The 26569-nt window shown below is 38.4% G+C and overlaps 1 protein-coding gene across 2 annotated transcripts in view; it reads right to left on the bottom strand.

The window, feature by feature from the left end:
- The window catches only part of LOC149191368 (magnesium transporter MRS2-F-like), a 437743-nt gene that overhangs the window by 187758 nt on the left and 223416 nt on the right, over window positions 1-26569 (bottom strand). For both annotated transcript variants that reach the window (XM_089404197.1, XM_089404198.1), the window contains exon 3: window positions 12300-12428. In XM_089404197.1, coding sequence (XP_089260323.1) covers window positions 12300-12428 — 129 coding nt within the window. The remainder of the gene's footprint in view (window positions 1-12299; window positions 12429-26569) is intronic.

Below are 26569 nucleotides of genomic sequence, written 5' to 3'. Positions count from 1 at the left end.
TATTAATCACCAATCAATAGTCTTGCATGAACAAATGGTCAAGTTTCACATTTTGTCACAGCACAAGCTTTAGCATCAAGGCTACAATAAAAATACAACATTGCTTCCCCTGAATTTGAAACAGCTTTCCAAATGTCTCAAATCCCTTCTTGATCTATATCATGTCACCAGAAAAAGTGAATCCAATTCTCAAAATCAAGCTGAATTGTATTGTTACTATGTTCTTATGAATCTGGGATCTCACAAGCTATGGCAGGGAGAAACACTTGCTACATGGTTTCAGAGTATAAGACCATCACTATGGAAATCAAAAAAGATGTGGAGATTATTAAATAGAAAGATTCAAATCACGCTTGATCAATCCTCGCCCGTCCGAATGGCAAAAAACCAATGGAGAAAAAGAGGTTATGTTGGGTTCCTAACGTGGTATACCCCTGCTACACCATTACTGAGCGTAAAAACTCTAGTTTGTTGTGTTCTGTTGTTCCCCAGCCAATTAGACCGTGTATATTCCCTTGCCGCTAGACATTTCCCGACCACCGTATCTGCTAGTCTAACCGTTGTCATCCGATCCACTGCTTCGTATCCTTCCCCGCTCTATATTGTGTCAGTCTCGCCACCATTAAGAACCTCGCCGACGCTGTTACAACACCCTCCGACTGTCGTCCGTCTGCAATCTGGTAGCTCGTTGTCTGTCAACCTTCTGATTAAAGCTAGCCAGCATGGATTTTTGGACAACGAGGTGGAGTGGATCGGTAGGAGGGGCGTTATTCACTTCAAGGGGCATGGCATCAAGAGCTATGACCACGCCTTGCGCAACCGTTTGTTGCACCAGGCCAGGGCTCGCGAGTTAACACGTTCTATGACACAACCCACTAAAATTCGCAGAGTGGTGGATTTTCCCAGTTACACTGAAAAACGTTGTCGAAGCCTCACTGTCGTCGGTCCATTCCACTACATTCCTGACCTCATTCCAAACTCCGCCTCCGCTTTCATCGACATCGTATCACCCAATTCCACATTTAATCGACGTTGGTCAAAAAGCGTGACCCAAAGCATCCATTCGATCACGTGATATTTTTTATATTTGTTAGAAACTATATTACAATAAACTTAATATAGTTTTAATAAATTCATTATATATATATATATATATATATATATATATATATATATAAAAAAAAATCAGTATTAAAAAAAAAAATCAGCGAAAAAATATAATTATTATATTAAAAAAAATCAGTATTAAAAAAAAACAAAAATCAGTATTTAAAGAAAAAAATCAGTAAAAAAAATTAAAAAAGGAAAAAATTTGGACTTATTAAAAAAATTATTATTAAAAAAAATAATAAAAAAAATCCCAGAGAATATTACTGATGAGCTATAAGACAAGAGGATGGCCAGATTATACACATCGAGATGACAGACACTAAGTGAAGAAAATCCACAGTATTAAAGCTTCGAGGACAAAGCTTCCGAAGGAAGGGGCTATGTTATGAATATAATTCATAACGAGTAATAAATAAAATAAATGTAAATAATCAAAAAATTGATTATGTTAAATAGTCATTAAGTTAAGTGAAAAGGTTCATGAAAGGTCACCTGCTTAGGTATAAAAGCAGGGCAACATTGTAACATTCATATCACTAGTACATTTTTTTTTTTTTTTAGACAAAGTTCGGGTGCTATATATTGATCTGAAAAAAAGAGAAGGTTGTTTGCCATACATATAGAGCTTCATGAGCATTCTGGATCCAAGGAATTACAAAAAAGTTCTTTTCCTTGATCCTTGTTTTAGTATTCCTGCCTCTGAGGCTTCTTAAACTACTGTAAATCCGGACAAACTGCAGACACCAAAATTTACAACTACATAACATAATTAATCTATCTCTATATGACTGATCTTCCTTGCAGTAGACGCTTCTGGATTAGGATCAGGTTCATTCTGTTTGGCGCTGGAAGAGGCTGGAGTATCTTTGAAATGCTTGTCCATCATGAATTTGAGGACAGTGAGCGATTCTTCAGCATGGCTACATCTATTGGCCAGATTGTTGAATTGCTCATGTAAGGAGCTGACTCTGTGAAGGAATAGATTTATCTCAGCACGGTATTTCTCATTAAGGATTCGGTATTGGTCTTCCAGTCTTGCCTCCAGACTTCGCACTTGATCCTCCATGGCCCGCTGCTGAGCTCGCAGTTCCTCAAATTCAGCCTGAAGATCTCTGCAATGAAAGCAGTCTTCCGAGCGATCCATTAACGCTAAATGGTTCTTGCCTGCTCTATTTTCTTCTTTAACACAGGGGCTCGGGTCTCTCTGCTTGTTGCAAACTACTTCCACAGCGCGCGCAGAGTTGCTGTGATTTTGTTGGCTCCCACGAACTATATGAAGACAGGCGGAAGCGGGATTGCTCGTCTGCTCGTGAACACAGACGTTCTCAATGTGTTGGAGGTTCATGTAGCCTAATCTATATATAGAAACTGTCTTCAGGCTTGAGGAGCGGGAAAGGGCCCAATTACATCTCCCAATGCTCCAGTTCATGGTCAAAGACTTAACCTGAATTGCACATGTGGTCTGCTTGCGAGGACAATTTTCACCTGCGCTTCGCTTGATTCCTATACTCTGAGTAGATCTCCCAATCTTGCTTCTGAACAAATTCTTGCCTACCATACCTGTTCTGCCAACTGAATTGATTGTTTGCCGGCTGTCATAGAATCTATTATCCACGGTACACCTGCTGCTGACTAGATTTGGAATGATCATGGTAACGGTTGTATGGAGGATTTATTGTTACAGCACAGAATTCCTTTGGGGCACTCGCATGCCCTGTTGGCGCACTTATCAGCTTCCTTATTCAGTCCACGGAGGATGTGGTAAAAGGTGATTTCTTCCATTGAGGCGCGAAGAATCTGGTTCCTGTAGTTTATCTGCTGTAGAAGGATGTTCGGCGTGCTCAGCCTCTGCGCCATGAGTCTAATGATAATTGCTGAGTCCCCGAACACTATAACCTTCCTTATCCCTAACTTAATCAGCTGAGTGAGGCCCTGGAACAAAGCTAACCCTTCTGCCCTGTTGTTGGACATTTCCCCCAGTCCCCATTCGAACTGAAGTATTCTTTCGCCGTTAGCATTGCATATGAGTCCCCCTGCACCGGCTTGGCCCGGATTTAGTTTAGAAGCGCCATCAAAAAATAAGTAAAACTTATTACAGTTTCTCAACCAGCTTGCAAATTCCGCTTCCTTTAACCTCAGCTTCCAAGCCCTGTTTATTTCTTTCCTTTGAGTCTTTCCTTGGCTTAATTCCTGTGCACTAGTTATGTTCTCTTGGACATAACTGACCAGGTTCCTCTCTTCCATACTGTAATTAGTAATCTCTATCTTACCTTTGGTGTGGACTGTGATTGTCTCCACCGCTAAGTACTGTGCCTTGTGACACATAGCTCTGATGTTAAAGCCTTTCTCCTGGAACACCCTTCTATTTCGAGCCAACCAGATGCTCCATAGGAGGGTTAGGGGAATGGCATTCCATATCCTTTGCGTCAATTTACTACCTTTTTCTTTCCATGGACAATTTTTCCTCCATTTATGAATTGTGTCTGCAATGGTTGCCTGAGGCTCCCATGGAGCACCCCCAATTGAGGCCGTCTTTCTCCAGCATTCATCAGCAACCGGGCAATCTATGAACAAGTGTTGAATGGTTTCCTCTGACCTGCAGCAATTCGGGCATCTGGATGGTCCCATTATACCTCTTTTCTTTAAATTCTCTGCTGTTAATATTTTCCCTTTCAGGAGCAGCCAAATGAAGAATTTGACTTTGGGGGGTGCTTCTGCTCTCCAAACAAGTTTCCATTGATTCCAGATATCCTGTGGGAAGGTGCTATCACATAGATATTGGTGCCCTGCTTTAGCCGTATATTGAGTTCCTGTTGGGTCCCAACGATAACCATCTTGCTTGCCTTTCTGAATCGGAGCTTTGCTGTGGAGGAGGTTCTTTAAGGCAGCAAGACTGGTTTCTAGCTCCCTGGGGTAATCCGGAAAGTTCCAACCTACCCACGCTTGGGAGTGGTTGTCCCAATGTGATATTTGAGCTAAATACCGTATTCCTTTTCCATTTAGCCAGTTTATGGCAGGGGTAGCCTCCATTTTTGAACCAATAGGATGCTGTCCAAGAATTCTGTCTATAGAGAAATTGATGCTACTGCCCCCTCCTGGGACTTTTGAGATGTTTTGAGACATGAAGGGTATGACTTTCTTGCAGAGTTGCCAAATTTTTGTGCTATCTCTGTTGGGAGTATTGGTTTCCAGAAGCTGTTGCCTCGAGCTGTTCAAGTATTTTGCCTCTAAAACTTTCTTCCACCAAGCTGCAGGTCCTATGATCATTCTCCATATTATTTTAGCTCCAAGAGCTAAGTTCAACAATTTTGGAGATCTTATTCCTAACCCTCCCTTTTCCTGAGACTGGATGACATTCTTCCAGCTGACAAGGTTGAATTTTCTTTTTTCCGTTTTCCCTCCTTGCCAAAGAAAATGTCTGAGAGCTCTTTCCATTTTAAGATGGAAAACAGCAGGAGCTTGGCATAAAGAAAAACGATAAATGGGAAGAGAGGCCAAACCTGATTTGAGAAGTACAAGCCGTCCTGCTGGGTTCAACCACATGGTGCCCCATTGTTGGATTTTTCTCTTTATTTTGTCAAGAATTTCATTCCATGTGTCAGCTTTCAGCGGTCCCATACTTACTGGCATCCCTAGATATGTGAAATGGCTCCAGACAAGCTTGTAGGAGACTTCTAAAATATTTGCAATGCTATGGATGGTGTGAGTTGAAGTGTTCCAACCATATATGCAACTTTTTTGCTGATTGATCTTCCCCCCTGAGTATTCCATGAATTGATCTAATATCTTTTTAAAGCGCCTTGCTATAGTGGTGGACGCTCCTCCTATTAGAAGGGTATCATCCGCAAATTGGGAGTGGTTGATGTTCTTTGTTCCTTGCTCAAATTTGATGCCTGTGATTAGACCTATTCTCCTATTGAAGTCCAAGATTTGGCTAAGGGACTCGGCCATGAGAATAAACAAGTAAGGAGACAAGGGGCAGCCTTGCCTAAGACCTATAGAGGATTGGAAGGCAGCAAACGGCCTCCCATTGATCAGAGGAGAGAACCAGGGTTCCGATATACAGGCTTTAATCATTGTGATGAAGAAGGAGTCGAAACCCATTTTGTGAAGGACAGCAAAAAGAAAGGAATGCCTTACCCTGTCAAAGGCATTGGCAAGGTCCAACTTTAGAACAAATCCTTTCTCCTTTCTGCTTATGCTTGAGTGGATAGCCTCTTGCACAAGAAGGATAGAGTCAGAGATGTGCCTATTGGGAAGGAAACCTCCTTGGTTTTCTGAGATCAGAGATTGAAGATGGGGCTTGAGCCTAGATGACAGTATTTTTGTGATTATTTTGTATGCTGAGTTACATAGAGATATTGGCCGAAATCTAGAAAAGGTGGAAGGTCTGTTCTCTTTCGGGGTTAGGGCTAGATAGGTAGAGTTGGTGAATCCCCCCATTTTGCCTTTCTTTAAAACCCAGCGTATCATCTTGATGAGGTCCTTTTTGATCAGCTGCCAATGCTCTCTGTAAAAGCTAATTGGAAACCCATCAGGTCCTGGAGCTTTATCTGGGTGAAGACTCCAGATCGCTTTCTGGATTTCTTCTTCTTCTACTTCTTTCTTGAGGTTGCTGTTCATTTCTTGAGTGACTCCTTTGGGCAGATGCTGTAATAAACTTGAGTAGTCTTCCTCTCCTTTATCCTCAGTCAGAAGGTTCTTGAAATGAGCGGTGGCTGCTTCTTTTATGGTTTCCTGAGTATTGTAGCTGTACCCTTCACTGTCCTTAATTGTGCTCACTGTGTTTCTAGCCTTTCGAACCGTAGCCTGCTTATGAAAGTAAGAAGTATTTTTGTCTCCCTCCTGGAGCCAGAGCTGTCTTGACTTCAGTCTCCATTTGGTTTCTTCGTCGTTTGTGGTTTGTCTCAGTTGAGAGTATAATTTTATTTCGCTCTCTTTGGTTTGCTGAGTCAACCCAAAGGCTTCAATATTTCGCTGCACTTCCTCCAGCTCTTGCTTTATTTTCTTTTTGCTCAGCTCAGGCTCTTGGTAGTTGTTCTTTGCCCAAGTTTTTAGAGCCTGTCTTACTCTTTTTAATTTTGTTTCCCAGATATAAGTTGGGGAGCCTTCCACATGTTGTATCCAAGCCTGCCGCACCACGTCATTTGCTGCAGAGATACGATTCCATATGGAACAAAATTTGAAGGGGAGAGGTCCTAGCCGACATTGACTATGCAAAGTGAGCGTTATTGGATAATGATCAGAGGCGGAGACATTAAGGATATTTGACTGGCCTGTAGTGAAAGTGGACAGATACGCTACACTTATGAGGAACCTGTCAAGGCGCTCCATGATATTGCCGACTCCTATTCTTCTGTTGCTCCAGGTATATCTTCGATTCTTGGGCCTGATATCTACAAGGTCTTGCTCCTCCATTATACTCTCAAGTCGATTTCTGAAAGGATCCGGGTTGAAATGTCCCCCTCTTTTCTCGTTTGCATGCAAAACCAAATTTAAATCCCCTGCAATAATGAGATTGTTGTCCCGCTCATCTTCTATACTAGCCTCCAAAGTGTTCCAGCATACTTCTTTCTCTCTATACTGATTCGGAGCGTATACATTGTAGATTACAACCGCTGCTCCACCTGTCTTACTTTCTAGATTAGCACGGATCCAGTTCTGGTGTATTCTGGTGGAGTTACAATTCCATTTATTACTGTCCCACATTGTTAAAATGCCGCCTGAGGCTCCTCTTGCTTCGCTTGCGCATCCACTGTAACGCTTTTGCTGGTTGATGACTCTATTAATTTCTGATTGATCTTGCTTTGTTTCTTGGATAAGGACGATTTCAGGTTTTTCACTTTGGATTAAATCCTTAAGGGTTGCTATCTTGGAGGGGTGCCCTAATCCCCTGCTGTTCCAGGATAGTATATTCATCATGATTTACTGGTTACATGGAGAGGTGCTCGCCTCTCTTTGCCCTTGTTGTTGTTTTCTTTATCCGAATGCCCAAGAATAAAGGATTCTATTGGAGTCTGAGAGCCCATTGCTATGTCTTTCTGGGTACTTTCTTCTCTCTGTTGTTTAGCCGATTTTCTGGCAGGCCCATGTTTCTTTGAAGCCTCGCTGGGTGCCCCATGATCCTTTGAAGAACTTCTGGTAATCCTGGTGGAGGGGGAGTCAGGGGGGGTGGGAAATGAGTGGGGGAGAGGGTTGGAGAGGAGGGCCAGAGGAGGGGAAATCAGGCACTGATTCTTCCTCAGAAAAGGAAGCGAAGGGATTAGAGGATGGAAGGATCGGTACTCCGAGGAGGAGAGGAAGGTTGATGAAGGGGGGGGCTGCTGGGAGGAGGAAGAGGGATGATGCAGGGATTGAAGGGGAGGGTGCTGATGGGAAGGACCAGGGGCTTCAGAGTCCGAGGGCTTGAGGGGAAGGGATGATTTTTTTCTTTTAACAGTTTCCCATTGTCCATCTTGCTCTTCTGATTCAACATTAACTATTTTGGGACATCTATTTGCAAAGTGACCATATTCGTGACATACCTTGCATTTGAAGGGTATTTGCTCGTAATCCAGTTGCTGGATATGGCACCAATCATTTACTTTCAGTTTGATTGCTTCCGGCAGTCCACGGCCCAGATCAACCTCCACGCAAATCCGCGCACAGGCCTGCATGTTGTCTTTGGGTTCACTGCGGTCTATGTATTTTCCAACCACGTTCCCTATTGCTTTCACAGAGTCGTCCCCCCAGCAGTGAAGTGGGAGATGAGGAAGTCTAACCCAGACTGGGACAGCATTTGGAATATCAAATTCAGGGTCAAAATCCGGGGTCCATTTGTTGAGATAGAGGCCCCTGGAATCCATAAAGTAAGGCCCGTTTCTGAATATAAGATCTTTATCCTCTTTGGTTTCAAAGTGAAAGGTAAAATATCCTCTACCACAGAATCTGATGGATATTTTGCCCTAGATCTTGTCCAACCAATTTCTTTCGACCCATCTTTGCACTGTTTTGGGAGATGGCCATAGTCCTGTGAATTGCCCGATTAACCCTTTCTCTGCTAGGGAAATGGCTGCCATGCGTGGAATGGTCGGAGGCAGAAGAACTTCTTGTAAAACATCCAGCTTCTTCACAAATTTTGTTGCTGTTGGTCTAGGTCTTGGCGGAGGGAGAGATTTCACCAAGTTTGAGAAGGTTCGTTGCAGCTCCGGATCCCCACTGGGCGGATCCGGAGGATCCATGGTTCAGATCGCTCAGTCGCAGACAGGCTCAGGCGCGGGTTTCAGACGCGCGCGCAGCAGCAGTTTTTTGGCAAGTAATAGCTCTGTAGAGGGTACATATCACTAGTACATTTTTATATATAATAATTTATTACTATTAAATAACTCTTGTGTATTTTTACATTCAAGTCTACAAGCTATCAATTTTTATACTTCAATGGTATCCTGCCCTGCTTCATAGTCGGACTATAGGCAATGAGGGACAGGATCCTCGAGGTACCCAGCCTCTTGGATTAGACCTTGCTATGGGAGCCTCGAAGACGAGTAGCAATATTGGTGGATGTCAGTAGAGACGGATGCAGATGGAGCGACAGAGGGAGCTACACTACAGGATTCCCATGACAGCGTGAGGCAGCAGTGCAAGAAGCACAAGAGTGTTGCACTAGTGCAAGATGGCACAAAGAGGTGTGCAGCGGTGCGAGATGCATGGAATAATTGTAGCAGCGTAGAGGTCAAAGAGGGAGCACTTGTTAGCAACAGAGGGAGCTTCAGCGTCATGGATGTCTCTAGCCTAACGGAGATGTCAGAGTTGGGAAATCAGTTACTTCTCAGTAACTGGGTTGCAGTGCAGCAATTAGCAGTGACAGTGCTATGGGCAGCACAATGCAACAAGATGAGAGGGAGTTGCAGTACAGAAGCTGCAGTGGCAGTGGCAGGGCCATGGCTAGCAGCATAAGATGCAGTAGTGCAGATGATGGGCAGCATGCCTAGCATCAGCACAGGGACCAATGCCGGATGATCATGGTGATACTCAGTCAGGAGTATTGCTAGAGCACAATCCTTGCTAACAAGGAGTGTTGATTTGGGGTAGCATCAGATGTGCTCTAGCCACAAAAATTGTTGGAGAAGCTAAGGCACATGAAATCTCCAATACCCAAAAAGGGTTTGGGCAGATTCTAAACAGTTTGGGAGATATTAAAATAATTAATATTTTTAATGGAATTCCTAAGTCTAAACTTAGGGAAAATAAAATATTAATGTGAATTAATATAAAATTGTGTTAGAATGGTCCAAAAGTCATGGATCAAGCCAGATCTAATCTTAGCTGTTGATTAGGGACTTAATCTCGGTCATTGATTTGTCAACAAGAAAAGTATTAGAGGAGGTTTGAGGGTCACTTGGAGAATACACTGAGTTGATCAAGATTTCGACTTTCTGGGGCAGAGTTCGCTGAGGAAGTTGAGAGAGTGATCAGAGTTGCAGCTGAGGGGCAGTGAATACAGAAGCAAAGAGGCACAGATAGTACCGGGAGGAGCGCAGTAGCCGGGAGAGAGGGACGCAGAGTCAGCCAGAGGTTCACACAGAGCCAACCAGGGCTCACGCAGAGGCAACCAGGAGCTGCGCAGTGCCTCAGAGAGCCAGCGTGGGTGACGCAAAGGCTCTAAGGGCTGATGCAGTGATTCCAGAGGCTGACGCAGGCCAAGCTAGAGTGACGCTGGGCCAGAAAGGGCTGACGCAGTCCCTAGAGGCTGACGTTGGGGTTTTCGTGGGGCAGATTGGAGCTGAGTAGCTGTCAGAGTGTTTATCCAGGGTTTCAGTTGGAGTATCTGCCTTCGAATGAGAGTTTCTACTGTCGAGATTTTTCTCTGTTGGGTGAGCCAGTTTTGGCACCTAGATTGTATTCTGAAATTGCTTAATAATTAAAACCCTCAGATAGCTGCACCGGTTTTCCCGCATTGGGTTTTTCCGGGGACAATAGTCCAAAAATAACGGTGTCACTTATGTGCTTGTTTTGTTTCCTTCAATTGATGATCTGTAATGTGTTGAGCATGTACTTGTATTTATTTTCAGTATTTACATGGTAAATAACTTGTTAATTAATCAGAACAAGTAGGCATAAATAAATCAGAAAATACATGAAGGATTTCTTACATTTAGACATATAAATTCCAACACACACTGCCACAAGTGTATAATAATTCCCTTTCATTCTTATTTGCTTATTTAATTGAGTAAAGTTTTATTTTAAAATATTTTATTTTTAATTTAAAAAACACTTTTATTTACAAATAGTCGTAGTACAATGTTTTTTAATATTTGACCATAACTGAATGAAGAAATCAGAATCTACAACTCAAGCATTCAATATGCAGAACTTTGACTGTATCACTTTTCCTTGTACAATCTGTTGAACTTTGCCTTTGTGTCACTTCTCTTTTGTTGACGATGTGAAGTTAATTTCATTATGTCAAACTTGACAACTCCAAACCCTTATTTGAACTTTCGAATGACAAACTACAGCATTGGTATCATGCTCTATATGCCATTATACCATGTAGGAATGTAGATATTTATAAAAGCCTATATATAATACATTTATATGATGGGATAATAAATATTAAATACACCGTGTAGGAATGTAGATATTTATAAAGGCTATATATAATACATTTATATGATGGGATAATAAATATTTAATATATTAATATTGTTATAGTTTGTAGATGAAGAGAGTGTTAAGTAACTGAATTTCTATTAATTATAGAGTAGCGTAATATTTTTAAATATAATTAAGGTTAAATAAAGATTAATTTAAGTTTTTGGTGATTTAATTTTTAAATATTATAAATAATAATTAATATAATAGTCAAGTGGGTGTAGCTCGGGTGATACGGAAGATTCACAATTATCCTCCCCACCTGGGTTCTAGTCTCACCGAGATTGACATGCTTGCTTCTTGGGAGTAGTTTCTACATGAAAGATAACAGGTTCACTTAGACACATGAAAGATAACAGGCTCACCTAGACACGGGTGGGTTCTCTGTGGATGTAACTAGAATCAAACGGGTGGGTTCTCCGTGGATGTAACTAGTATCAAATGGGTGGATTTTCCGTGGATGTGGCTAGTATTAGTCTAGGTTCTCCATGGATGTAACTAGTATCAAACGGGTGGGTTCTCCGTGGATGTAACTAGAATCAAACGGGTGGGTTCTCCGTGGATGTAACTAGTATCAAACGGGTGGATTTCCCGTGGATGTAGCTAATATTAGTCTGGGTTCTCCATGGATGTAACAAGTATCAAACAGGTGGGTTCTCCGTGGATGTAACTAGTATCAAACGGGTGGATTTTCCGTGGATGTAGCTAGTATTAGTCTAGGTTCTCTATGGATGTAACTAGTATCAAACTGGTGGATTTTTTGTGGATGTAGCTAGTATTAGTCTACGGTATATTAAACCACACTAAAAATAATTAATATATAATAATATAACAATTTAATTAAAATAATAACAAATACTTTATATTAATAAATATATATTTTTTAATTATAAATTAACTAGTAACCTAAATTAACCAATATTAGTAAAGCGTTAGTTGCTCAATAATATTAGAGTCTCATCCAGATTTAAAATTTAGATAATTTGTTTAGCGGGATGTGTGGATAGTTGTATTAAGTTTAAGATTAGGTTCAAGAGTATAAAAAGTAATACTAATCTTCTCGATGACAAAAATCCACAAAATCTCTTTACACCAAAACAAAAAATAAAAACAATACTAATAATATCTACCAACATAAAATTCACATAAGATAAAAAAATATATTCATACCAAGTTGGAGTTTCATGTTTACTCCTGCAAAAGATACTTCTAAGACACTAAATGTCCTAATGCAACAGATATTTCTAAGACACTAAATGTTCTAATTCGTGTTGGACACCACATCTAGATGTGACATCACATATCATTATCCACCAGTAATGTCTACCAACAAAATCTTAACATAAGATAAAAAGATATATTCATCCTAAATCGGAATGTCATGTTTGCTTCTCCAACCATTCACATACTTCAGGAATCGAAATGTTTTAACTTTTGACCGAACGAATGAAACTTTCCAGTGATTTTCATTCTCCCTTCGTATAATGTTTCAATGTGACCATGCCCTCAAAATAATAAACATATAAGCCTAACAGTAATTAGTGGGAGCTAACCTTTTGGACACGTCCTGATATTGCAACCAATCGGCTCTTTATTTGCCTGACTCTTTCAAGATTAAGTGTGCTAATCTTTGTCGTCAATTCATCCAAGGCTGGATACGCCTCTTTCTCCAGCGTAATTGTCTGCAATGCGTGGATATATGCATGGTGTTAAAACAATTTAAGAAAAGCCAAAACTCTTTATTCAATATTTAAGAGAACCTAATATATAAACTTCTAGTTTTCAAGAGCCCTTTTGCATGAAAATATGGAGGTTCAAAACATCAAAGATTAAAAGAATCTTGTTAAAAACTTTGCAATTAGCTGAATTCTGCATGCTTTAGTTTATTTCTTGTCTTTGGGTGATTGAAACCTAGGAAATAATAATGCTTAGGATTGCTGAACTGTTTCGACCTTACGTTTTCTTTTGTTGATGGGAAAATGCGTTAATAGAAAGGTTACAAAAAGAAAGGTAAAAATTGAAAAAGAATAAAAGGAATGCTCGAAAAAATTATACATATTACTGTCTAAAGAAACTTCCAGAGTTTTACACCCAAAAACATATTGTGCTTTATGCCACAGAGGATTGGTAAAATAAACCACATATGTTAGGGATTTTCAGATATGCTATGAAAACGAATACTTTTCTATGACCATCGAAAATATTTTAGAAACTCCTGCTTTTTCAAGTAAAATTATATGTTTAAACAAAACTATTCATTCGAAATTTTAAACTTCCGAGACAAAAGTTTCAACTCCCAATTTTAACAATGGTTACTCAAAAGGCCCACACCAAAAATAAAATCTCTCAAGGAGGTAACATTTCTAGTTAGTATTCATTTCCCGATTTAAAATAATGGTTACTCAAGAAGCCCATAAAGAAAAATTTAAAATAAATAAATAAATAAAAAATAAAAAGATACAAAAACCTCTCAAGGCAACATCAGATATTTCTAGTTAACATTCATTTTCTACAAATGAGTTGAGAATAGCATAGATCAAACTCCTCATAATCAAGCATTACAAGTCAGCTTCTGTCTAATTAGTTGACCAATCGAGCAAGGGTTACTTAATCTTCAACTATAGCTACAGCCCTTTTTTTGGGACACTTTTGTTATAGATTACCTTTAAAAAGCATTAAATAGATTTTTCAGTCAGTTTCTCTATCTATTATGTTGATTATAACTATTTCATCTGGGAATGGTTGAGAGCCATATGGAATGTCAATAGATAAAAATAAGATTAAATAATTTTTTTAATGTGTAACAAATGATCATAAGAATAGGTCAATTAGATTACTAAGAAAAATGTGTTAAGTATAGTGTGCTGATACATTGTGGGAGCATGGAAGCCAGCTCCTAAAGAAACAAAATGTATAAAGTAAAACAAAGTGAAGTATTTATCTAGGTTAAGATAATAAAAAAATCAGCCCTAGCTCTAAAGTAGAGCAAATAGAGCAACCCAATATCTAGACTATGAATATAATACAACCAAGATCCGCTAGCACTTAGTCCCCTAACATCTGAGGCCAAGTGGAGGAAACCTTGGATAGAATGTTGTTTGGAAGAGGAGCTATAAGATTATCTACAAAATGTACTATGTTGTTGGCTGGACAAGATTGTCCACCACTGAGTCGTGGGTCATCTCATTTGACTACTAAAATCGGGTTTGGAACAACAATGATGTTGAGGTCTCCAGTAAGTAGGAATATCCCATCAAGCTCATATTGATCTAGAAATAGGGGCAACATAGCTAGAATTTGTCTGTTAGTACCAAATTAGACTCTAGTAAACCGGGCCCCCAAACCTTTAAATAGAGAAATGTGTGCCAAAAAATTGAATACATGAGAGACATCTTGGACAGGATGTCCTGGAAATGATGCTGAAAGTACTATCTCAAGATAGGCCAAGGAACCATAACCCTTGTTGACCCTATGTTGAAGAGTGCACCTCACACTGAAACAAGGCCCTAAAAACTAAAATCCCAAGTAGGTGTATGAGCTAGTAATATCAATCACTTTCCCTCTAAAATAGAAATGATAATCCTATAAGACAATTTTTGACTCATTGTATATCATAGAATCTGTTTTACCCAAGTTGACCATCAACTACCAAAGGTTGCAAAAGAGGCCAATGCATCCAAATAAGTTACCAAAAACATCTAGGAAAAGTAGGGGATAAGCCATTCCCTATTTCAGAAATTGGAATGGAGGGGATACAGCTTGGAAATGGCACTGAAATGTTTGCAAACCATATAAACCATTTTAAACCACGTCCAGCAGTTTCCAACATTATTCTGAAACATTTCTTGATTTTCTAAGCCGTTTCAGCTACTATAGGGCGAGTTTTGAGACAAAAAAGTGGTTTGTTTACATGAAAATAAAAATAAAAATAAAATAACCCCACAGGCAAACTATGAAGACTTAACCCTAAATTGATGAATGTTAATCTGAATTTTTATGTCTCATGGTTTTAAAACATTTCTCATGTTATTTTTCTGAAGCATCAAAACTAATAGCTTGTAGGCTTTGTTGTCGCGCGGATTGGCACGACAACGCTCGGACCAGGGGCTGTCACTCTGATCCCCGATCCCTCCGTTTAAGCCCGTCTCCCGCGGCTAAGGGGGGTAGACCCTGCGAGATAGTGAAGACCAACTGCCAAACAGTTGGGTGGGAGACACGACACACGATATGACAAAGGCTCGATGAATGATAAGCACTAGATGGATTTAAAGATTTAATAGACCAGTGCCTTATGGAGTCAATATTTAAATGGTTACTTGTTAAATGATATAAAAAGATGAACCATGAACAGCAATCATCTATCATCAGCTAAAAACACAATGCTCTTAGAATGACAAACACGATATCCAGCAGCTAAAAAATTTTGAAAAAATGAATGCTTTAAATCACCACGAGAATCATAAACCATCAACCAGATATCATATTCGCATCTCGACTTGAAAGAACTTAGATCCCAGCATGAAAGATATAACAGGAAAACAACTGAATCTGACAAAAATAAACTTTCCACGAAATTTTTATATTTTTTCGAAATTTTTTTTTTTTTTTTTTTTTTTAAATGAAAATCTAAAAAAATCTAAAAAATTAAATTTTATTCTCAAACAAAACTATAAAAATTAAAATAAACCCAAAAATCTTTTTTATTTTATTTTTTATTTTTAATATCTAAATCTAAAACATTAAAATAAAATCTACATAATGAAAACTATACAAAGAAAATAAATCTAAGTCTAAAAAAAAAAACTAAATAAAATCTTTTACAAAATTAATCTAAAAAATACATAGAATAAGATAAAACTATACAAAACTAAAACTAAAAACCAAAATATTTTTTACGATTTTTCATTTGGACGAATCTATGAAATTAAAAAATACGTGACCAAACTTCTAAAACAAAAAAGAATTAAAATTTATTTACAATCTACACTAACCTAACCCGAATTACCATTTGCAAAGCCTAACCTAAACGAAAGCGTAAGTTAAAAATGGGCTCTCCACGCATAGGAATATCGCAGTCAAGCAATTGGGTTTAGAAGAGACCAAGCTCAAGGAGTAACCACGCAAAGCTCAAATATGTGCAACGAAAATTCGATTTACCTGCTATGCGTAAGGAAAAAGGCCTGATGCCCACGCGAATGACAGAGGAATCGGAATATGGTTTCAGGATATCACCTGTGCAATACGTTACCTGATCTGATGGGTTGCCTCAATACATCATCAACAGCGCTCAGACAACAAACTCCCACAGTCGACGGCAGTGATGTGACAAAACACGTTGCGTTTTCCTCTGGACGTTTTGGTAGCAAATGCGTTGGAAAAAAAAATAAAAATGTGTGGATAGCTGGCCAGCAATCGTGAGTATGAGTGATACGCTGCGGTGATTTTTCGATGCCTGGACAAAACCGTGGCTCCTCTGGAAATCTCAACGATTTTATTTATATTTTTTATCTTTTGCTTGTTTGTTTGAACGAATGTAGGGATCGTGGAACTGGGCATCGATGTGAAAGCAGATTGCTGTGATGAGAGAGGTCGGTGGATGGGATCGAATGCAGAAGGAAAAACTCGCAATCGTGACCAGAGGGGGGGGGTATCAGCCTACGAGAAATATCTTAGCCGCAAAGCCAACTCGTAATGGAAACACAGGTGGGAGGGTGTGCGTAAAACGATTTTGCTGAATGAAGATTTCGAATGGATGGTGGCCACGATGCAGCAGTGAGGGCAGCTGTAAAAAAAAAATCAGATTGGCAGTTGGAGCTGAGTGCTGGTTCGGTAAGGAATATACGTTGGTTGACAAATGATTGGTCTGCAAAATGTCGGACCCAGATCTGAAAAAATCACTGATGCTTAGAACCTTTGAACAGCTGGGACAGAGGTCCTGCAAGAATAAATTTTCCTCCAGATCCCTGTAATCCTGCGAATGGTAAACAAAGAACCCAGCAGCTATACCCAAAGATTTAAAGTAAAACCCTAATGAAAACTGCATAAAACAAACATTTAAAACCCTAGATCAGAAAAATTAAAACCCTAAGACAGTTAATAAATTTACAGATTTTTGGCCCCTGACATAGCCAGATTCAGCAAATAAGAGCAGAAATACTTTCAGAATATCAGAAATTTTGAACTTCACTGTGAACAGAAAGAAAAATCTCTCAATGTAAAACACGAAATAAAACTTAAAAGATTAACCCAGGGCACAATCAGCTGGGCTCTGCACAGAAAATGCTTGCGGGAGTTGGCTGGTTCAGCCGAGAACTTCCCCGAAACGCCCACAAAATTTCCTTCAAAAGATGTTTTCCTGCACATCTCAAGCAACCATCAGCAAAGAGAGAGAGAAAGCTGCTAGATCTCAGGAAATAATGGAGATACCTGCCATTATTTCAGAAACCCTAGCAGCCCTCAAACCCTAGCAGGTGAACAAGATACCTGTGCTCACACTACTCTAAAAACAAGCTATGATAAATGGGTGAAAACTGAAATATGCAGAAAATTAAAGATCTCACAGCAATTCCGGAGAGTAACACCAGCCAGTTTTGAACCCCAAAGTCTTTTTATTAATCAGAAAATCAGATTACAAGAGAGCTTTTCAGTACAGACTCACAGATCAGATCATCTGAAATGACCCCCTAAGACCCTATATAAAGGAAATGATCCCAACGGCTAGTTTTGGGTGATCCATGTAGAACTGATCTCGACCGTTGATGAGGATCAAGACATCTCTTGATCTCATCCGTCGATTTATTAACTTAAAATATTATTATTTTATTAGTTAGGGTTTTTGCTTCATTTTTTAATTTTTTATTATTTTTTATTATTTTATTATTTTTATTCATTTTTAATTTTTTTTTAATTCATTTTAAGATGGATCATCAAACTAAGCCGTTGGAAACATCACCTAGGACCTAGGACCTAGGACTCATGAGGGGATTTACAACATTTCTCGACCCTCAGGACACATTACATCATGACTTTTACAAAATTACATCTTAAGGGACAAACCCATTTAATACAGACCCTCACAAAACACCCAGCTCTGCGACACAACGATAATCTAGCAGATCAACACACTAGGATTCTCCTAAAGTTCTAATGACAAAATCAATCCCGGCTTTGGGGTCAGGTTTGAAGGAAAACTCTGCCGATCTGTGGATCGGTGAGACAAAAAACCTTCCGGGACGTAGATTATCATCAGAAAGTTAGGTCCACCTAGGCAAATTACATACATGACCTCATGTCTGCTAAGATTATTTACAGTTAATACATGCAGACTGGGTTTACAATCAGAAAGATCAAACTGCTGATGATGGCAGGATGGCTCGGACACATAGATCAGGTGCTGCCCCTTTCTGCCAAGCAAAGGGGGGGTGGACTGCATGGGTAGTTGACCAGTAGAGGTCAACAGGCTTGAATGTGAAAATACACAAGAGGTATTGTAAATAATAATTTATTATATATAAAAATGTACAAGTCATGAATGTTACAATGAGAAACCGCATACATAAACCTAAGCAGGTGTCCTTTCATGACTGGGCATGTCTTTTAGACATGCCTTTTCACTTAACTTAATGACTATTTAACATAATCAATATTTGATTATTTAATATTTACATTTATTTTATTTATTTGCTTGTTATGAATTATATTCATAACATAGCCCCTTCCTTCAGAAGCTTTGTCTTCAAAGCTTATTGTTGGTAGTTTCCTTCAGTTTGCATTTGTCATCTCGGCATATGCAACTCGACGTCATTGGCACCTCTGGCTGTATAATTCGCTTGGTAACACTGTCTTGAATCCAAGGTTATCGATTTTTTTTTATAACTCTAATTTTTTTTTATAATATTTTTTTCTTTTTTTTCTATTTTTTTAAATAATAATAATATTATTTTTTTAATACTATATTATTATTGTTATTATTATTATTATAATATAAAAAGTAATCTTATAATTTTGTGAAGTTACTTTGTATTTACTTTATAAAGGTTACTTTTTTACTTATACGCCATAAAAATGGTAATTGTGTCTGTACAATGTGTCACTTCGTTTCTCTTGTTGCTTCGGAAGATGAATCGAGTGTTTTTTTTATACGATGAATCTTATATCTTGGACATTGTATGAAGCTGGGGCCTACATTCAAAGTGAAAAAGAGGGTATTTGATGGCCATTATGTTGCCTAGAAAATATGGTGGAAACCATTGGTGGATCTCTGGAATAATTGTGTGAACCAGAAGGATACGAGGGCAAGGATTGAACCTGGTCATGATACTCCAAGATGAACAGAATGAGTGTAGGCATCAACAATTGCGCATTACATTTCTCGGAAAATTTGTAGACGTGTGCAACATTTTCCATGACCAGGTGTCTGCTAGCAATTCTGAGCATGTAGAGGCGCTTCAGAATTGTCAAACCATAGATATCGGCAACCCGCAAAATTTCATAAGGCTCGTTAATTTGAAGAGTCACGCGACCTGTATCCATAACAGACTTTAACGTGGAACAATTTATATTAGGAGCTTGGATCACTGCATGACATGTGTCGTTGTCGGGCGGCATTGCACAGAATACCTCAAAGTCGCTTGAGCACAGAGTTATGGGCATGCAGTAGCTTGGTGTACTTGGTAAGCAAGAAGCTAATGTCGTGATTGGGGAGGTCCGCAAACATCTCGTAATTAAGGTAAGTCGCAGTATAGTTTATCCCGGTTCGTGCCATCTCCAGTAGGGTACCTCGTACTGTCTCAACCCCAAGAACGACATGGTTAGGGTTAGCATGGTTAAGGTTGGCAACCAAGAATGCACGTCCCGCTTAATGGCGTTGTGGGGATTCGTCAGAAACCAGTGTGCGATATTTTGCAGGCTTCAGCTGCTTCGTGTTGGTCGTCGGGGTCAGAAGAACAATAGAGCTCCAAAAGAATTTCCAAGCAGTTGTTGACTATGTACCGTTGCATTTCTTGTCTTAGCTCAGCTGGGGTATGACATTGCTAATGTCGAAGGGCTGGCGGGTGAATGGGTTAAGGGCTTCGTGCTTGGTATCCCAAATAGTCTCCAATGTTCGGCGGTTGTACAGAGTCTGAACGGGGTCTTCTGTAGGTGGTAGTCGAACAATCATATGTAAAGTCTTGCATCAACATATCTACGTATTCTTCAGGAATGTAAATACACTCTGTATCCATTTCCGGCTCTAATTTATATACCAACAATGTTCCGATCTTATAAGATAGATAATTATTCCCTTCATCAAGGTTCCAAATTGGGTTGTAATAATATAAAGGGTTTTGGTAATAAAAAACCAATTTATTCGAGAGATCTTTCATATCTCTAGTGCTCAACACTTTAATGTAGTTAGGAATAACCTTGAGACTTAACTTTGGATTTAGTGTTGTGTTGTTATCATTATCTTGAAATTGAGGGTTCTTAGACATCTATATTAAATTAATTTCACCAACTGTACTAACAATCCCTTTTAAATTTTCTTCATTAGACTCTTCTTCATTATGATCAAGTTTATATTCTTCATTATTAAATGTAATGTTTTGTGCATTATTCTCATCATTTTGATCATGGTTTTCTTTCTCCATTTTTTCTTTTTCAATTATGTCATCTTCATAAATATCTTCAAAAATATCTTCTTTTTATTTTTCCACATTTTCCTCTTTGTCATCATCAATGTCTTTGCAACCAGGTGGATCCACACTGAATACTCGCAAGTGGCGTAGATCCTCTTGGTGAGGATCACTCAAATCGTCTGGTTGTAATGTCCAAGGAAAGCGTGTCACGCAAGCTAGAACTTGTTCAGAAAATGCTCTTGTGCTGATGTCGTTCTCAATTAGCAAAACCTCACTTTCTGTAGCACAAACACCTATTTCTCCTATCGTAAACACATAGTGACCAGATGGATACTGTGATAACCGATCCAATGAATCAACAGCTACAATGATCCACTTGTCAATGAGATTTCCAAGTTGGCAGGTTTGAATTCGGATTTTAGGTAATCTGCGATCAGTAGATACAAATAAAGCGTTGACAATTCCACCACCACCTGCAGGCATAGGCATTGGCTCCAGAGACCCACAGTACGAATGCCAATTCCGCTTAATTATACCAATAACACGCCCAGTTGGACGGGTTGTAATATGACCTTCAACCCCCTTGGAATTCTGCTCCAAAATGGCATCACGAGGAGCATCATCAGCACTATTTGGAACTAAGTGGACCTCCTCGTCTTCATCTTCTACAATTTTCATTGTTTTCCCTTCATCCCACTGATCCTTAGGCAAGAGCTCCACTGCAACTACATCTCCATCAAAAGCTCAATTCATATTATCACGTCCATAAATTATGATCTCATCACCAATACTTTCACTACCAACATAGGCCTCAAGTGGGTTGTAACGATTGACACAAAGTTTCCCTTTTCCATGTTTTTGTTCTAGTCCTTGCTTCCATGAACTTTCCATTCGTATAGGTGGTGGTAACCCTTCAATTGTAGTTTTTGTTTGTTCATCATCAAAACCAGTAATCTTGATTTCTTCATCCTATACAACTGTATTTGCATCCTCTTTTATAGATTTTACATGTTTAAGTGTTGTATATCCAATAACTTCATCCTCTTTGACATTAAGATCAGCTTCATTGGAATCATTATCTTGATCATTTTCTGCAACATCTTCATTTTCATTATCATCATTCTGGTCAAAATCTTCTTCTCCTGCTTCACCTTGTTTTGTTTCCTCATTGTCGTAATCATCTTCCTTATTATTGATTTCCTTTAGACATGCTTTAACTTTTGCACATGATTTTTCTAATCGCTGAAATACTCCTTGAATTTTATTAAACTGCTCAACGCAATCAGCGCATGAACGTAATGGCACATTGTGCGGCGAACAACGTTCAAAGACCTGCATGATTATATTGTGCACCATGGCTCCAATACCACTGAAGCAACAAAATTGATAGCTTGTTGACTTAATGTAAAAATACACGAGAGGTATTTTGTAATAATAATTTATTATATATAAAAATGTACAAGTCATGAATGTTACAATGAGGACCCACATATATATACCTATGCAGGTGTCCTTTTGTGACTGCCTTTTCACTTAAATTTTTTACTATTTAACATAATCAATATTTGATTATTTAATATTTACATTTATTTTAGTAATTTACTTGTTTATATTCATAACATTTTCCAAAAATGTTTGAGGCTTACTTTTGGTTCAAAATCACTGATCTTTTGGCATTTTACTACAACAAATGTTTGTTTACTATAATGTTACTGTCACAACCTTGAGTAGGAGTACATTGAATTTGTTTTATAGTTTTCTTTCTTAACTTTTGCACCAATTTCTCAACTTTCTTGCAATAAACCCTAGAGACTTGCATATGTGATAATACAACTTGCATATCAAAATTTATACGGCTATAATTCCATCCCTATAAAACAACAGACTGCATTTATGAAGGACTACATGGACCAACACTTATTCGAATAATCTTCCATCAAGCTTCAGTTTTTTGCTTTCACTTTTTTGAACCAGTATGCTCTTGACCTATGACATGATTTACATGATTCCCAGTACATTGTCATTCCCTTGTCGTTATATTCTAGAGGAAGAAAGGATGATGCCACATTTAGCAAATTCTCTATATGATATTTAAATATATTTAGTGATTTCTCCATACAATATACATATGATATTTAAATATTATTTTGATGCATTTTAATCAATATAAGCCATAAAAAAAGTGAAAACGTCCAAGAGGAGTCAGCAGTGTCTACCAATGTTATTAGAACTGGAACAGTCATTGAACCGATCAACGCCAAAAATTGGTATCACACCAGAACTAGACAAAAATCAAATATATATATATATATATATAGTCATGTGAATTCAAACCATTATACACAAATATGTAAATTTTTGTATCTATATAGTAGGGGTGCATGAAACCAAAATAACATCAATTGCAATCTATATATAAACCACAATACAATGATACATCAACAACAAGGCTCTAAACAGCCTCCAGAGTCCAAAAATAAGCATAATATTAATTAATAACTATAGTCTAGACTCTAGACTCTACAATCTAATCATATGAGAGAATCATCTAGATTCTCATCTACATCTACAACATGACTAAACTCAAAAATGGGATTTCAACTTGATTCCCATGGCCCTAAAGATACCTATCCAACAACAATGTTCAGGATCAAATCCTTTGGTTGTGGAAGTGGATCCAAGTCGATCAAAGGTAGCTCTTTATTGTCAAATTCTACTCCCCCAGTCACCACAGCCTACTCTAACAAGGCATAATCAATATCATCAAAGGCCTTTTATATTTTATTGATATTTTTTTTTCAATTTGAGTTTAATTGGTCACCATCACTAGCTGATTTTAGCACTTATGGCCAATTCTATATGGAAATGGTTATTGCTAGTTCAAAGGCCTCAACTAAAGCAGGATGGCCCTAAAACCGATTGGACCAGCGAATTTTTCCAAAACTAGTCTAGTTCTAATAACATTGGATTATCTAGAATGTTTTAGCATAAAGTGCAATTTTGCATGTATTAGTTTTCCTACAAACCTAGCACCTGATATTTAATTCCTACCATAAAACGTACTAAATAAACATGTAGCTAGGTTCCCAATAAATTCAGCAAAAGAAAATGTAATGATCTCAGTCACGATGATACAAACAAATTTCTGCCCAACAAGTTTTTCATTAAGAAATCGAAACTTATGTGGGCTCTCGTCCTGCGATAATTGCCCACCTGAGAAAATATTGAATACAATAACCTGGATCTAATCCAGTGGATCATTCCTTGATCTTCCCTGCAGATCTATATCTCTAGCCCCTTTGCACTCCCTCGAACCCAACACACTCCTAACTGAGATGCCGCTCTCAATCTTGTGTTATTGTTGGATGTCTTTCTCCTTCTCCCCAACCTTGTTTTTATAACTTTAAATTGAGCTAAAACCCTAATCCTAACCCTAATCTCAAAGTGATTGACGATCAAGATTAGATCTTGCCTCACTTGAGATCAATGACTAAGATTAAAAATTACTAAAGTAAATTACTTTACTTTTCCTAAGTTTCTATTAGCTCAATAAGCCAACATATTAATATGTGTTTCCTAAGTTAGACTTAGGTTAAGTTACATTAGCAACTTGCTCACACTAGAGCAAGTGTTTTAAGGAGAATGTGGGCAACTTTTGCACGCCTAGATGCACAGCCTGTGCAAAAGAGCCTGGTTGAGCTACAAAAATCAACACTCCCTCTTAGCAAGGGAGGTACTTTTGGAAGAATGTCCTCCACCTCAATCTATCTCCAATCCCACCACATCATCTGTTGTTGTAGTTGCTCCCTCTGAACTAGAAGACTTCCCTGCTAGCTGCTTTGGAATCTAATCTCAAGACCTGTTTCTCCCAAAAATGCTCCTAGGAGGCTACTCCTAAGAATCCATCAATGTTAGCTCATACCAACTTATTCTGACAGATCTAGAAGAGGCCCCCTGCCCATCTTCTAAATTAGAAGACTAAGTCCTTGTTAATTTGGAAGCTCAGTGACAAATTCCAACCTTTGCATAAAATTTCTCTTTCCGAGAGGACCAAAATTGACTTTTGAAGCACTCAATTCGGAGAAGGGAAAGTGGATTTTTGAATTCAAGCCCACAGGTTCAAAATTGTCAAGGTTGACCTTGGGTCAAATGGCACCTCTTAAGGACAAGATGGCACCCCTCAGATTGCATGTAAATTCAAGTGACCTTGTGCTCATTTGGACATCACATCACACTCACATCTTCTCTCTCAAGATCTGTTTGATTCATACAATCTGAAGCAACTCTTCTTCTTCCACACGTGCGAACGCATTAGAGGAAAAATCTAATTTTCTGCATTGACTTTTTCCGCTGGTGGTTTGGATTATCTTTGACTAAGTTTGATTCATCATTTGACTTGCTTTGACTAGCATTCTTTCGATACTCGAGGCCAAATTGACTGGCAATTAGATCAAGGAAATCTGGGCAGTTTGACTAGCGTTAACTTCAGGGCTAACCACAGGTTTGACCGCAGAGATAAGTGTAGACTTTGACCAAGTTTCACTGGCTGTTTTTGGACTAATTTGGGCTGACTTTGACTAGCATACTAATCCACATTTATTGTTGCCTTGACCGAGCTCTTTTGGTAGGTTAACCATTGACTTTGTGGACTGGTTAGGGTTGACTTTGCTATTGTTGAGTGTTGTTGACTTGTACAAATTTGTAGTTGCTCAAGAGTTGACTTTTGTTGACTCTCTCTTGTCTCTATTTTGGGTAAGTTGCTTGGCATATTGACTTGGTTGAATATTGGATATTAGATTTTGGATATTGGCTAGTCAAAGCTTGACTTTGACTGTTAGATGATGTACTTCTTTGCTGAACATTTGAAGACAATCTAATAGAAGAAGATTTGCAAAGGGTTTGCCCCCTTGTGGGGTTTTTCCTTGGTCAATGACCAAATATTGTGTTTCTTGTCTCTTGGTTGTCTTTCATTGTGCATTTGTATAATTGCTCTATCTATTATTACTCTTAAACTGTCATTGGCTAATTGAATAAGTGAAATTGTAATTTGGATGCTACTGGCAATTGTTGAAGTAATAGTTGCAGCGTATATCACCTGACACAGAGACAAGTGACACGCAAGACACAAAAATTCGAGTGTCCAAAATTGACACGTAGACCCCCCAAAACAGGACAAGTAGGACACATTATATATTAAAAATTAAGACTAAATAGATATTTCGTACACAAATTCAGACATAGGTCTAGATTCTACATTGTAAATTTAAAATTTGTAAGCTTTACAAAGTAACATTATGGATATAAATACAATTGTGACAGACTCATCAATGATCCAATAGGAGAAAGACAAGAAACTGCAGTTTTTTCATTAAGTCATCAAAATCAAAATGTGTTACATAGGAAGTATCAATGCCAATGGAAAATAGAAAGAGCAAATACAAAAAACTACAAGGTAGTAGGTAGCTCATCAATAATCAAAATCAGCATCACTGTCATGGTCACCACTACTCTCCTCTGTTGCATTCTCTTCCTCTATATCCAATGTAATCTCTACATCTGTTGGTGTGGAGGATGACTCCTCGAGAGTATCACCATCATCAAAAGTGACAAGCTCTAGCACTGGGTCACTAAGATCCAAGTTGGCCAATGCCAACTCAACACTGTTGTCCAAACCCATATCATCAGGAAAGACATCCCACATCTTTGTCTTTCCCTTCAACCACTCATCCCTCTACCTATAAATAAGACGAAGGTTGGTGTGCACATGCACCATTGTCTCTGCCCTGGATTGCTCAAGCCTGCTCTTCTTGACGCTACACAAATTCCCATATGTGCTCCAATTCCTCTCACAACAAGAGGATGAAGTGACCTAAGAGAGAAGTGTAACGACCTATCTATAAATATAGAGAACGTAAGAATAATAGCAGGCATACGATGCATGCATATGATAGCTACATATGCATGTGTCGCATACACTGCACTAGTATTTATATACTAAATTAACTATAAGTACTAAATATCATGACATGTCTTCGAATGGAGGTTCTACTCATCCATCAACACTCATATTACTTAATGTATTATGATTAATAAGTAAATACTAAAAGAGGGCTGATAAATTATATATCTCAGATTAGTAATAAAAATTATATTAATAAATTAATAAAATGATTAAAAATATATATAAGAAATTAATTAAAAGGGTT

The sequence above is a fragment of the Pinus tabuliformis genome, chromosome 2_2 (assembly GCF_031772625.1).
Source record: "Pinus tabuliformis cultivar Carrire ecotype Pingquan chromosome 2_2, CPIR1, whole genome shotgun sequence".
Taxonomy (NCBI): Eukaryota; Viridiplantae; Streptophyta; class Pinopsida; order Pinales; family Pinaceae; genus Pinus; species Pinus tabuliformis.
This window is presented reverse-complemented; position numbering and strand designations above follow the sequence as displayed.